Source organism: Dermacentor andersoni, chromosome 3 (assembly GCF_023375885.2).
Source record: "Dermacentor andersoni chromosome 3, qqDerAnde1_hic_scaffold, whole genome shotgun sequence".
In the NCBI taxonomy this organism is placed as follows: Eukaryota; Metazoa; Arthropoda; class Arachnida; order Ixodida; family Ixodidae; genus Dermacentor; species Dermacentor andersoni.
Window position 1 is genome coordinate 205401630 of NC_092816.1, and position 13620 is coordinate 205415249.

The window sequence follows — 13620 nt, forward strand, 5'->3', positions numbered from 1 at the left end:
TCTCTTTTGATCTGTCGTAATTTCCTCAGAGCACGCGGCAAGATCTCGGTCAAACGTGTTGTTGAGTACTTGAGTGCTAACTGTGTGCTATACCGGCTGATAAGGAAGGTGCGTTCTGTCTGCTTACAACAGAAGTGTTTGGTGCCAAAGCCAGTGGCACGGTTGCCACAGTATTCAAGCGCCACAACGGAGTGTCACTAAGCAAGGTAAAAGCCTTAGCTGTTCAGCTTTGCAAGAAATACAGTCTTCAGAAACTAAGAAAAAACAACAGTAAGAGGGACCACCTGATAGCTCTGTTACGTGCGAAAACGCATAACACTGACATTCCCTAAAGGGGATCATATCACAACAGGACCCCTGGCAGAAGCGAGTAACCCTTCTTCTACAAGAAGACAAGCTGATGTGTCCGGCAGGTAATGACATTTTCCTAACAAGGAACTCTGAGGAAGTAATCGACTTCTTAATGCGAACCCCGGCAAAAGTCACCAAGCCTTTTCAATAGACAAAAAAGATCTTTATTACTCCATTCCCCATAAAGACTTGTGGAACAGTCTATTGACGAATATGGAACCATAAGGTTTCAGAATGACGTTTTCCTTTCCAGTGCAGGGGCGTAGCCAGGGGGGGAGGCGCTTATGGCGCTTCAGCCCCCCCCCCCCCCGAAATTCTTTCGGCAAGGGTGAGCCGCTGATGGTGGTTCAGTCTTGTGTGCGCAAAGGAGAAAAGCTTTGAGGAAGCGCGCCGCCGTCCGTCGCAAGCGATATATCGGGGGAGTGGAGGGGGGGGGGGGGGGGGGCTGTGATCTGTGAGTCTGAGGCTGCGCAACATGTTTATTTGCCTTGTTTGACACATTATATATAGTGACTTTTTCTTCGATACACAGGTTTGTTGGAGACATACGTATATTTAAATATTTTGTTGCGAGGTTTTGTGTATATGCGCAGTGATCTCAGTTTCCAGTAACATTTTTTTTGCCCTTTATCATTCTGTATTTTCACATTTGTACATTCCATTGTATCTTCGCATTTCTAATGTACGAGGGCGAGTCAAATGAAAGTGAGCCTACCCGCCCCGCGCAGTAATGGTTCGGTTTATTATTTGCGAGGCATGCCCATAGCACATAGGCATCTCATTTACAAAAGTGATATGCAGGGGTGAGGATAAATGTTCCTTAATGCTCTCATACACTGGGTTGAACATGGTTGCGTGACATAATGGACGCTCCAAAAATTGAACAGCCTGATGTGGTGAGGTTTTTGACAGATGAAGTTTCCTAAAAAGAAATTAGTCGCCGTATGGTTCCCGTGCGCGTTGAACATTGCATTTAATTGGCCACTGTGAAGCGTTGGAGCAAACGGTTCAAAGAAGGACATGAAAGTTGCAAAGGCGATCCATGGCTGGGCCATCGAGGAACTGCATCGAGGAAAAGCATCGAGGAACTGTCAGCGCGTGCTAGCATCAGTCACGGTTCGGGTCACAGCATAATTCATGAACGTCTCGGTTATCGGCTCTTGTGTGCGCACTGGATGCCCACGATTTTGAATCATTGCCAGAAGACGAAGTTCGGCGCTGCTTTGACGCATACGGTATCACGACGAGGGTGACCACTTTTTGTCTACAATTGTGACCGAGGACGAATCATGGTGCCGCTACTACTAGCCTGAAACACTACGGCAAAGCTTACAGTGGAAATATTTGAATTCACTATCATCAAGATGAGCAAAGGCCGTCCTTTCTGCCGGAAAGATGTTGACTTTTTTTTTCGATTATCAGGAGCCATTATTGATCGAATTTGCTAAACCTGGAGAGACTATCAATCGCTTCCGATCGGTTGTCGGATCGGTTGGATCGGCTGCGTGTCGCAATCAAGAACAAACGACGTGGAAAATTTAGCGATGGGATCATCTTGCTCCACGACATTGCCCGTCTCCACGTCGCTGATGTGGTTAATACAAAACTGGCAAAGTTCAAGTGCGAAACGCTGCAACTTCCGCCATACAGCCCAGACCTGTTGCCTTGCGACTTCCACATTTGAGAGCATTTGAAAAAACTGCTTAAGGGAACCAGATTCGTGTCGGATGATGACGTGGAGTCAGTTACAGATTTTTGAAGCAGCAACCCAGGGAGTTTTGTGGGACAGGAATTACACGACTCTTTAGTCATTGGTACAAATGCCTAAATGCTCATGGAGACTACTTTTAAATAAAGTACCCCGTTTTTCATATATTCGCATTGGCTCACTTTCATTTGACTCGCCCTCGTATATTTTGCAGAACTCCTGCTTTTTATATATGTGCTCTCTGTTGCCACTATAATTTTGGAGCAATTACTCGCAATACACGACCGGTGGCAGCTGCTCCTGCGCAATACATGCTAGCAAAGGACATCGTCGTTGAGATTTTTCTCTGGTCGTTGCATATTAAACAAGGGTATCGAATGATTGAGAGAGAGAGATGCAAATGAGAGAAAAGCCGGGAGGCTAAAAAATTTTTCCTCAACTTTTACCTTTCATGGCCTTCACATTTTTCATATCAGCGGCATGCACTGCTTTGCTGGTTTCAAACTGATGTGGTTCTAAAATTCGTGTGACATTTGCTTCACTTATTAAATATACAGAAAACATGGAAACATTGATATCAGTTATATCGGGCACAATTTTGAGGCATGCGAGTGTATTCTTTTATGGAAAAATACATATATGCCTTGAATTCGCTTGCAGCATCTTTGGCAATGGCAACGCAGTTATTATTAATATTTAATGCATTTGATCCCTCGATTATTTCTTTAAGGAGGAAGCCAAGCTGCAAAGTGATCCCCACCCCTCCCCCCCGAACGACATTTCTGGCTCCGTCACTGCACAGTGGTCATATTCTAGAACTTTTAAGCTTTTATCTCGTGTCAACTTTCATCTGCTGTGAAGATGTCATTTACTTACAGAAAAAAGGAATATGCGTAGGCTCTTGTATTGTGCCCATACTCAGCAATTCCGTTTTCCAAGATTCGACGCAAACCTCTCTAGCAGACCCTTGCAGACAAAAGCCTTCGGTTATGTTGATGGTTTTTGTTTGTTACTGAGTGCTCTTCACATGAAGTGAAAGGTCAAAATGCCACCACCCTGCTAAATCTTAAGGAGTGTCTAGCTCTCATTGAAATCACCTATGAAATCCCACAAGAAGGTACCATGCAGTTTCTCGACCTTCGTCTGTCTTGTTCAGTATACTGAACAAGTGAACAGCAAGTGTGCCCTATAGGGCACACTTGCTGGAGCTATGAACTGCGCTATAGTAAGCCTCTCCTAGTAGCCTCTCCTCAATGCATTTCAAACTAATAAAATGAGGGATAGCCAAACTTTCCTTTAAGAACGCCCAGAAATTGTCGTGTCATCATGCTTTGTTCGCTACCTTTAAAGGGCAAAGCCAGCGGTTGTCCAAAGCAGGCTATCCGATATCACTGTAGGTACCAGTGGCAGAATGCTGAAACATTCTCGGAAGCGCAAATGGCAGGAGATCGAAGCAGCGGCTGCTGGTAGTAAAAGCAAGTGCAATGCCATATATTCACAGCGTTTCCTACCATCTGTAAAAGCTCGCACAAAGAGCGAACATCCGAGTCGTTTTCTCCATTCCTGATAAGCTTGACAGCCTTTGCAAACTTTCGAACCCTAAGAAGGAAATGCAACAAGTGCGTGAAAAAAGACGTTTGAACAGGCTTGTTAATTGCACTCGAGAGGTGGTATACAATTTTCCCTTGTCATGCAAAGGTACTGACACTGGACAGACCGGAAGATGTATTAATGATCGCTTGTGCGAGCATAGTCACGATGTTAACAATAAAATTTCATAAAGTGGTTTCCTTGCCATGCGTTGCAAGACGTGGATGCAAACCAGTTTTTAAAGAGTGCGTGATCATAGGACGCCGTCAAAATCAACTAACGCGCAAGATTTTTGAGGTTGATATGCCATCACCAAATGGAATTGGGTGTGTGTGAGTACACCCTCCTTATCTTTATCAGGCAAGCAACTTGACTTTCTAAGACAGTCAGCACGTGTTCAGTGATCTGCAGTCGGTGTTTCTTGTAAAGTTATTGTTTGATTCTTTTTTGTCATGTGTGCTATGAGCTGCCATATAATGTGCATAGGGCCATGGAATAAAACCAGTTGGTAGTTAGCGCTCATCCTTTCACCTGTCCCTGTTCCTTGGTACTCACACTGAGTTGCACTAAAGCAAGACAAGAATATGTTGCACCAGCTCACCCATTCAGTAATACTGTACACGTTTTTCATTCTGGATTCTTTAATAAATCGTAACAAGCCGTTATTTTTCTTTGAAACATCTGTAGCTAGCTTGTAGCGTTAACCACACTTTTAACGGATCTGTTCCTATAAATTTGTTACCTGCTTTTCTTTCCACCATTACGTCAAACGTGTCTTGCTTATTTCGACTGCTGACTGGTTCATGCTTCTGTCCACTACAAATAGAAGCGCTTCTGGAAGGTGTAGGTCGCACATAGGTCTCACCGGTTTAACCCTTTGGCATTCCATTAGGATGTGCTGAGTAGTCGCCGAATTTTTGCTGCATCATACACATGCCTGATCTAGTTGTGAATGTTTGCTAGGTTTTTTGGGAGTTTAGGCAACCAACTCGAGCCTTAAATGGCAAGTCTGTTTCCTTCGTGTTATTGTACACATTTTACCTTGGAATTTCTTTCATATAAATCTTGTAAATCTCCATGTTCTCTTTAAGGATGAAATGCTTTTACCTCCCGTTGTTGGCCACCTTCAACATGCTTGCTTTGAGCCAAAGGTCAGAGCCATTACCGGGGCACTCCAGACGAAAACAGACGGAGAACATCCGGGTATCATTGCAGGAACAAAACGAGTTCTCCCGTGCAACTAGTCAAAACTGCAGAAACTACGGTCTCTGGGCACCAACCCTTTATACAGGCCAAGCTGGTTACTGGCTAGTTAGTTACTGGCCAAGCAAGCTAGGCCAAGCAAAGTACAAAAAATCTCAGCGCCCTTCCACTCTGTGAAGAAGGATGACCAGCGAAGCTGTATATGTGGGTCTTTTAATGGCGAACAGCACCTCCGCCGTGGGTCGGCCCGGCATCGCAATATCTTCGGGATCGGCCCACGTATGGGGACAGCTTAACACCTGATTCACCTCCGCCGCGGGTCAGTCCGGCATTGCACTAACTTCGGGATCGGCCCACGCATGGGGAGTCCTTAACGCCTGCTTCACCCCCGCCGCGGATCCGTCCGGCATTGCACTATCTTCAGGATTGGCACACGTATGGGGACAGCTTAACGCCTGCTTCACCTCCGCCGCGGGTCAGTCAGGCATGGCACTAACTTCGGGATCGGCCCACGTTTGGGGAGTGCTTAACGCCTGCTTCACCTGCACCGCGGGTCGGCCTGGCATTGCACTATCTTCGGCATTGGCCCACGTGTGGGGACAGCTTAACGCCTGCTTCACCTCCACCGCGGGTCAGTCCGGCATTGCACTAACTTCGGGATCGGTCCACGTTTGGGGAGTGCTTAACGCCTGCTTCACCTCCGGCGAGGGTCGGTCCGGTATTGCACTAACTTCGGGATCGGCCCATATATGGGAACAGCTTAACGCCTGCTTCACCTCCGCCGCGAGTCGGCCCGGCATTGCACGAACTTCGGGCTCGGCCGGTCTATGGGGACGGCATCACGCCTGCTTCACCTCCACCGCGCGTCGGTCCGGCATTGGACTAACTTCGGGATCGGCCCACGTATGGGCAGTGCTTAACTCCTGTTTCACCACCACCGTGGGTCAGCCCGGCATTGCACTAACTTCGGGATCGGCACCACGTATGGGTAGTGCTTAACGCCTGCTTCCCCTCCGCTGCGGGTCGGCCCGGCATCGCACTATTTGCGGGATCGGCCCACGTGTGGGGTTTTTCGCTTACGACACGAAAATTTCCTTGGACGTAGAGGTATATAGCTTCACTGTATAACTATTGCTTCCGCGTTCTTCCTAATGTTTGTTCGCCATACTACGGAAGCTGCAGCTTCTAGTACGCGGAAGTTTTATTTCTAATTTGCAACAGCGCGTGCAAAAGGCAAACGCACGGGCACCATGCAGTTCATTGTCATGTCTTGGCGCCGAGTCAGGGCTGCTTGCGCTCTTTTCAACGCCGGTGGACCATGAGTTCCGTGGCGAGGGTTTAGATCCGCTTCGTGAGATGGCGCCAGGGGGCGTCACCAAGTAAAATCCCTTGATAATTTGAAAGTAGCGACACTCTTTGAACTCTGCCGCCGCCGCGCGACCTCCTCGCCTCCTCCTCGCCCCTCGCGCGTTCCCCCGCGGCAAACAGTTTTGCCCCCGTTTTTCTGCACGACGATTGGTCTCCCTGCCGTTGCCCTTGGAAACGCACGGATCTTGAGTTTTGCTTGTGTTTTTCTTTTTCGTTCGCGCCATTTTCCTCCTAGGCACGGCTGGCTCGGCGCTTTAGGTCGGCGTAGCGAACGTTGTACGCTGTGTTTCCTGCTCTATGTGCTAGCGCTATGCCGGGCTGCTGCGCATATAACTGCAGCAAGAAGCCTGAAGATGGTTATGCCGCTGTTATGATATCGCAAGGAAAGCGTGACGGCTTACGCAGGAAGCAGTGGCTGCATGACATTGGCCGAAAAAACTTTGTTCCCACAAAGAACAGCGTTGTTTGCGAGCTGAGGCGTCTTTTTTATAGCTCGTTGCAAAGCATCCCGTAATGCTGCATTTTTTTTTTCATTCTTCTGGCTTGCTCACCAGCGTTTTTGTTGCTGTTGTCCTCAGTATGCTTAATATTCTGGGGCGGCTCGATCACCTCGCACGCCGGTAACTATTGTTATTCAGTCGGAAGTGCAGCATTAAGAATCTTCTTCGCGCCCTGAAAAAAATTTGTGGCAAGTATACCCGTGGTATTGCAGGTGATGAGCGTTAGCTAGTCAACATTGAGTATTCCTTGTTTAAGTTTTAAGGCGAAAGCCTTTAGATCTCTGTTTCAAGGTTGCGTTGTCCACTGGAAGTATCACGTGACCCAAGGAAGGCCAGAGGTGATCCAAAGCATGTTCACCCCTGTATAAGAGAATGATTACCCAGGTTAATGAATCAGTAGTGATTGACATAAGGTGGATTAGGGAGGATTAAGGTTGATTAGAGGGCATTAAGGAAGATTAAGGCGGATTAGAGCGCATTAAGAAGGATTAAGATGCATGAATAAAGATTAAGGTGGGTGGAGGAGGGTTAAGGCGGATTATGGTGGAATATGGTGAAGGGTCGATGAAAGGATATTAAGACCGATTAGGGTGTATTAGGGCGCATGAACAAGGATTAGGTAGGATTAAGGTGGATAGAGAAATATTAGGGTCGAATAATGTGGATTAATGTGAATTAGGGTTGATAAAGGAGGATTAAGGCCGATTAGGATGAATTAAGGTTACATTAAGGTGAATTCGGGACCATGGAGCTGGATTAGGTCTGTTAGAGGTGGATTAGGGTGTATTAAGGTAGATTGGAACTATTAAGCAGGATTAAGTTGGATTAATGTGCATGAATAAGAATTAAGGTGGATGAAGGAGTATTAAGGCGGATTATGATGTTTTAGGGTTGATAAAGGGGGATTAAGACGGTATAGGGTAGGCTAAAGGGAATTAGGGGCGATGTAGGTTGATTAGGTTGTATTAAGGTGGATTGGGAGTATTAAGCTGGATCAAGGTGGATGAAGGAGCATTAAGGTGGAGTAGGGTGCACTAAGGTGAATTAGGGTTCATTGCGTATTAAGCCCGGTTAGTCTAGCATAATCCTCCTAATGCAAATTAATCCACCGAATCCCCATTCATCGATCTTAATCTACCTTCATTCTCTTTAATCCACCATAATCCGCGGAAGTCCTCCTTAATGCACCCTAATCCACCTTCATCGACCTTAATCTACTCTAGCCCTCCTTAATGCACTTTAATCCTTCTTAATCAACCCTATAATGCTTCCTCGTTCACTTTAATTCACCCTAATCCACTATAATCGACCTTAATTCACCTTAATCCACTCGAATCCACATTAATCTACCTTAGTCCACCCTAATCTTCCTTCCTTCACTTTAATTCACCCTAGCCGACTATAATCCTCCTTAATACACCTTAATCCGTGTTAATCCACACTTATCCATCTTCATGCACTTTAATCCTCTATAATCGTCCTTAATGCACTTCAACGCACCTTCATCCACCCTAATGCACCTTCATCGACCTTAATCCAACCTAGTCCTCCTTTATGCACCTTAATCCACCTTCATTTACATAATGCACCTTCATCGACTTTAATCCACCTTAACCCTCCTTAATGCACCCGAATTCATCTTAGTCCAATCACTAATCAATCATTACTTTGCTAATCATTAAGCATCTCTTATACTCGGCTGCACATGCTTTGGTTCGCTTCCCGCCTTCGGTCACGTGATATTTTCTGTAGCTCACAAAGGGACCTTGAAACAGAGGTCTAAGGCTTTCGCTTAATAAGCCACACATAAAGGGATGTGTCACAAGCAATACTAGATCAGACGCACGAAGTAAAGCATCTGATCATGAGGCAGAAAAATTGTCTGGAATATAGAACTCGCCTCAAAGCTCCCTTTACATCGGTATACCTCGTTCATACGGCTTTAAGAAAAAAACCAACCTCCTCATAAAGGTTGCCTCCAGCATTATCGATGCTGTTATCAGCATTTCTCAAAATTTTCAACCCCACTGGGGCGCGCAACTGGCCCGAAATAACAGGCCTCCATAGAATCCTGCGGCCCGTCCGCGGGAGCCCAGGAGGAAAGCGCCGTGAGGAGGAGAGTGTCGCTACTTTCTAATTATCAAGGGGCTTTATCACCAAGCCGGTGGCGTCCGGCGCACCACGGACAATCCACACAGATTGTGACGCCAGGAACAAAGAAACGTGTTATACGATCGTACGTACCCCATGGCAATGTCATAATGCGTATGTTAAAACGAGGATGGTATTTATACTCCAGCGAATAAATGGTCAATCTTGATTAACTTGGACAGTGATAAAGTTTACAGAACGTCGCACTGTTTCTGCGTAGCGTAAACTGCTACGAGGAAAGTGCTGGCGAAAGTTGGCCGGTCCCTGAAACAGTGCAGTCGGACCCGACGCCTCAAAGTGCGAGCTGTCAAGAATAAAGGAAACGAGGAAGTGGCACGTGGTGCACGCACCGAGCGTTTCGGAGATATGGCTGCATTTGGAAGTGGAGTAGTATGTGTGCGATCGTGGCCGTGTGGTTACAGCATCGGGCGGCTAGCATTCAAGGCAGAGGCTCAGTTCTACCGTCGGTCACACATCATTTTCTCTGACCATTTTTATTAAAGTGAGGCCGGATAGGAACCTACCGGCCAACCCCTAAGTGCCAAAAATGAGGCAAGAAACAATAATACGCCTACATTCGCGGTGTCGTCGACTGCGGTGCGAGCTCGGCCGACCCGAATGTGCTTGTTTCGCCAATGGCGGAAATGCCTTGAAGTTGATTGGGCCGACAGCTGTGCAGTGGGCGGTTCTCCGGCAGAACTGCCGTTCACTTTGGACGCCTATCTCCCGGAAGACGTTCTACATTTCTGGAGGTCACGGAGGGACAGCGCTCTTGCGTGTTGGATAAACATTGCCCATTGTTACAGCTGCAACATACTGCGTTGATTGGAGGTTCGAGCGTGTGTACCCACGTAAGCCAACTTGCACAGTGCGTGTGAACAAGTGTCTCCCACGGGGTCGATCGCGACTAGCATAAGAGGGAAAAAAAGACTTACTTTGGCTCCTTCGCGCACGAGGAGTTATGCCCCATAGCTTCTGAACAAGGCGTTAGATCATTGTGCAAATATGCTCTATTTTGGAGCATAAGCAGGGACACTAATAAAACCATCACCCGCCGTGGTTGCTCAGTGGCTATGGTGTTGGGCTGCTGAGCACGAGGTCGCGGGATCGAATCCCGGCCCCGGCGGCCGCATTTCGATGGGGGCGAAATGCGAAAATACCCGTGTACTTAGATTTAGGTGCACGTTAAAGAACCCCAGGTGGTCGAAATTTCCGGAGTCCTCCACTACGGCGTGCCTCATAATCAGAAAGTGGTTTTGGCACGTAAAACCCAATAAGTTAAGTTAGTAGTAAAACCATCGGAGGGCTGCTGTTTAGCCTAGAAGGCGAGCAAGAGTACTCATGTAAGGCTCGGTTACAACTCACCGCATCCATGTTCTTCACCAGGCCCGCAGTGGAGAGCGACCGCAGGCGGATTGGAATAGCGCCTTCCGACTTGCCGGAGTCCGCAGGCGCTCCGCCCATCACGGTCGACGTGAGAGCACCGGGAGTCGCGGCTTCTTGACGAAGCGCCGGCTTGGCCAGCCGTCCCAACGCTTGTGACGTGCGCCGGCTCACGGCGACAGAGGCGGGCTCCGAGATGCCCAACGCGGCGCCAACAGTTGAACGTCTCCGACGCTGTCTTCCCGTGGTCGCATCGTGTGCCGTCAGCCGGCGCGTGACTGTGGCTCGGTGCTACACGAATGGCAGTTCGAGAAACATCAAATGACTAACGGTTTCATTGAAGTGGCCATCCGTGTGGTGGCCCCGAACGTCGTCAAATTGGCGGCACATGGGTCGCACTGAATATATATATACATGAACTAGAAGTGACATACCCTTTCGCATATGTACGTAAACTATGATTACTCCTCTTCCTCGCATGTGCGTCAGAGCAGCCACAGTAAAAAGGTCTGCTAAAAGCCCCTCTCAGTGCAACCGCTATTTTGCTTTCTCGTTCTGTCCTTGTATCCAGTCAGATGGCGACAGCTGGAGTAAGCCGTTGCAGCGTGATTATTAAACTAAGTGCGACGATATCTGTGGAGCTAGTACAGAACGGTCAGCGTGTACTTGTAGAGATTTCCAGCGCCTTTGGCATCTGGTATAAGTAGGGCGAATACCGAATTACCAGACGCTGGTAGCAACATCTTCTGACGCTTCATCTATCTTATCAAGATGTTTTCGTGTTGCATAATTGGTCTGTTCGAAAAAAAAAGAACACTTTAAAAGTAGCGTGTTCCACAAATAAGGGGAAACCTTACACCAACAGCGGAGTAGAATTCACTTCGTTAGTAAAGTAATAAAGGTGGTTAGTTACGGGACGTTCATGATTGTTTTGAGCTTAGTGTTGCACTGACGGATGAAGTGGGCCCTATAACGTAAAACTATTCGAATATATTTTTATTCTAGTCTCCTGACGTAAACTGCCGACGCAGGCATCGGGCAATGACCCGCAGGCATTGTCTGAACAGACAAATCAAATGCTCTCGTCCTTTATAGGTCACTTTTGTTTGCTTTAAAAACGAATAACATTACCTACACCGAGCGACTTGTCTTATCTAATTAGCTGACAAGAGGGGAGGAGCACGCTTGAGGGGAGAGACATTCGATAGGGCCGAGCCAATGCACTGAAGATCGATTAAGGGATGAAGAGGCTAGTGCCGGCGTCTGCGATTGGTCCGCTTTCCCTTACTTAGCTTGAGGTGGCTGGTCGAAAACCGCGACGGCATGCAATGAAAGGTTAAGAATGCTACTAAAGCAGATCCACAGCAAAGAGGAGTTGGCACAGCAAGGTCATGTTATCGAGCACTTTCGGCACGAAAGTGCTCGATAACGTTACACGGCCACGCAAAAAGCTTTATTGTACGCAAATAAGCCCAAGCTCTTTGGCAGGTGGGAATAGCCAGTGCCCGAGAAATTGGCGACAGCCATCTTTTGTTCCTTTCGGACCGGGGTAGGCTGCTGGTATTCAGAAAAAAGTGCAGTTTTGTTAAGCATATTAACGCATCTTTAATGCGTGCACGTCACTTTGATGCAGTGAGCTATCGCGCTTCTTTTTTTGTGTCGCTTGAGAGGCAGGTGAAGTGGATGCAGCCCGAAAACATTTGACCAATAGCCGAGTGCTAATGGCGAAAAGGCGTCGAATCAGAAATAAATATTTTTCTTTTGTTCGGTTAAATCATGCATAATCTGCGTGTACGCGTCGTACCAGATGGGGAGCTACCGCGCTTTTCGTGACGTCTCGTGACAGATACGCGAAGTGGGGGTGCTTCAAAAAAGTTTTTGACCGATTGTGGAGGGCTGATTGCAGAAATTGAACAGAAAATTTTGAAACAGCTTTACGTTATAGCTCCCCTAATGACCGAACATAAAGGAACAAGACGTGGACGTACGTGGCGCAAACCACCAACTCGTTTAATGCTGTTAAAGGGCACGATTCTATACAAGGTGAGTAGGGGAGGGGGGGTGGTATGGGGTGAGATATAAGACATGACAAGGCCACGGCATGGGATGATGCGGTGGAGCGGAACAGCAGTGTTCACTTGCACCCATTGAACGAGGCCGATGAGCATGACGGACGGAGTGCTTGCGGGTTTTTTTTTTTCGTTTGCTATCGCAAGTGCTTCCCATATTTCTCACTTTGTTTTGCTATCTAGTTGCGGAGAGCATTCACACTGTTTCCAGTGCGCAGCCAAGTTAGTACGTGCTGTCAAGAGCTGGAAGGTGTATTTGTGCTCCCGCAATCCGTCCTTTAGACAGCGTCCGGTTTGCCCAAGATACTTTTCCGCAACCTACTGGGATATAGAAAACCGCGTAACTAGAGCATTCCACGTAGTTTATCACGTGCTTAATCTGACATAATGTAGCACTTGTTTTTTATTCGTTGGTTTCTGCGTTAGCCCTCTTGCACATTCTTTTTGGTTTTTGCAGTGCATAGAACAGTACTTGAGCGTCATGACGTTGGTCCAGCTTATTTATTCTATGTGACAGTCCATACATGTAATGCCACACCGCGCGTTTTTTCAATTTTTCTTTTTCCGTTTTTTTCCTTTTCTTGTGGGTACCCCAAGAGCATGGTGGTGCAAATCTCTGAAAATGTGTTGCCAAAAATCAGCGTGAACAGGATGAAGGAAACAAATAAAGAAAAGGATTGAGAATACGTACCCAGAAATGGTAGATAAAAACATATATAGCATACCTGATTAAAGCAAACAGTGTAGGCGACTATTTGTCATTGCCCCGTTTCAAAGGGGACGCCATTAAATCAGCATCACCAATATTGTTACGGTGGGAAACGAGAATAAGGTCGTCGACGGTGAAGAGGATGAAGTGGCAAGAGCCTCTCGGGATTCTCGGCAGCTGTGTATATACGCTTTGTAAATACACCGTGTAAATTGTTTTATAGCCGTGACATTTCGATGGAGGTGCGGAGTACGCGTCTTCACCCCGGCATGACCCCGGCAAGTTCACCGGCCTCGATGGTGTTGACGTGGAAGAATGGTTGAAGATGTATGAGCGCGTCAGCAAGGTGAGCAGATGGCATCCGACCATAATGTTGGCCAATGTTGTGTTTTACCTCGACGGAACACCGGGAACGTGGTTTTATACAAACGAGGAAGAGCTTACCAGCTGGGACTTGTTTAAAGAAAAGCTGTCCGACGTTTTTGGTAATCCGACCGGTCGACAACTAGCCGCCAAGCAACAACTCACCACGCGTGCCCAAACTGCTACCGAGTCGTACGTCTCCTACATTCAGGACGTCCCACTAGC

The 13620-nt window shown here is 47.3% G+C and overlaps 1 protein-coding gene across 1 annotated transcript in view; it reads right to left on the bottom strand.

Moving 5' to 3' along the window:
• The window catches only part of LOC126524727 (uncharacterized), a 170503-nt gene that overhangs the window by 100172 nt on the left and 56711 nt on the right, over nucleotides 1-13620 (bottom strand). The window contains exon 4 of the mRNA XM_072286987.1: nucleotides 10237-10545. Coding sequence (XP_072143088.1) covers nucleotides 10237-10545 — 309 coding nt within the window. The remainder of the gene's footprint in view (nucleotides 1-10236; nucleotides 10546-13620) is intronic.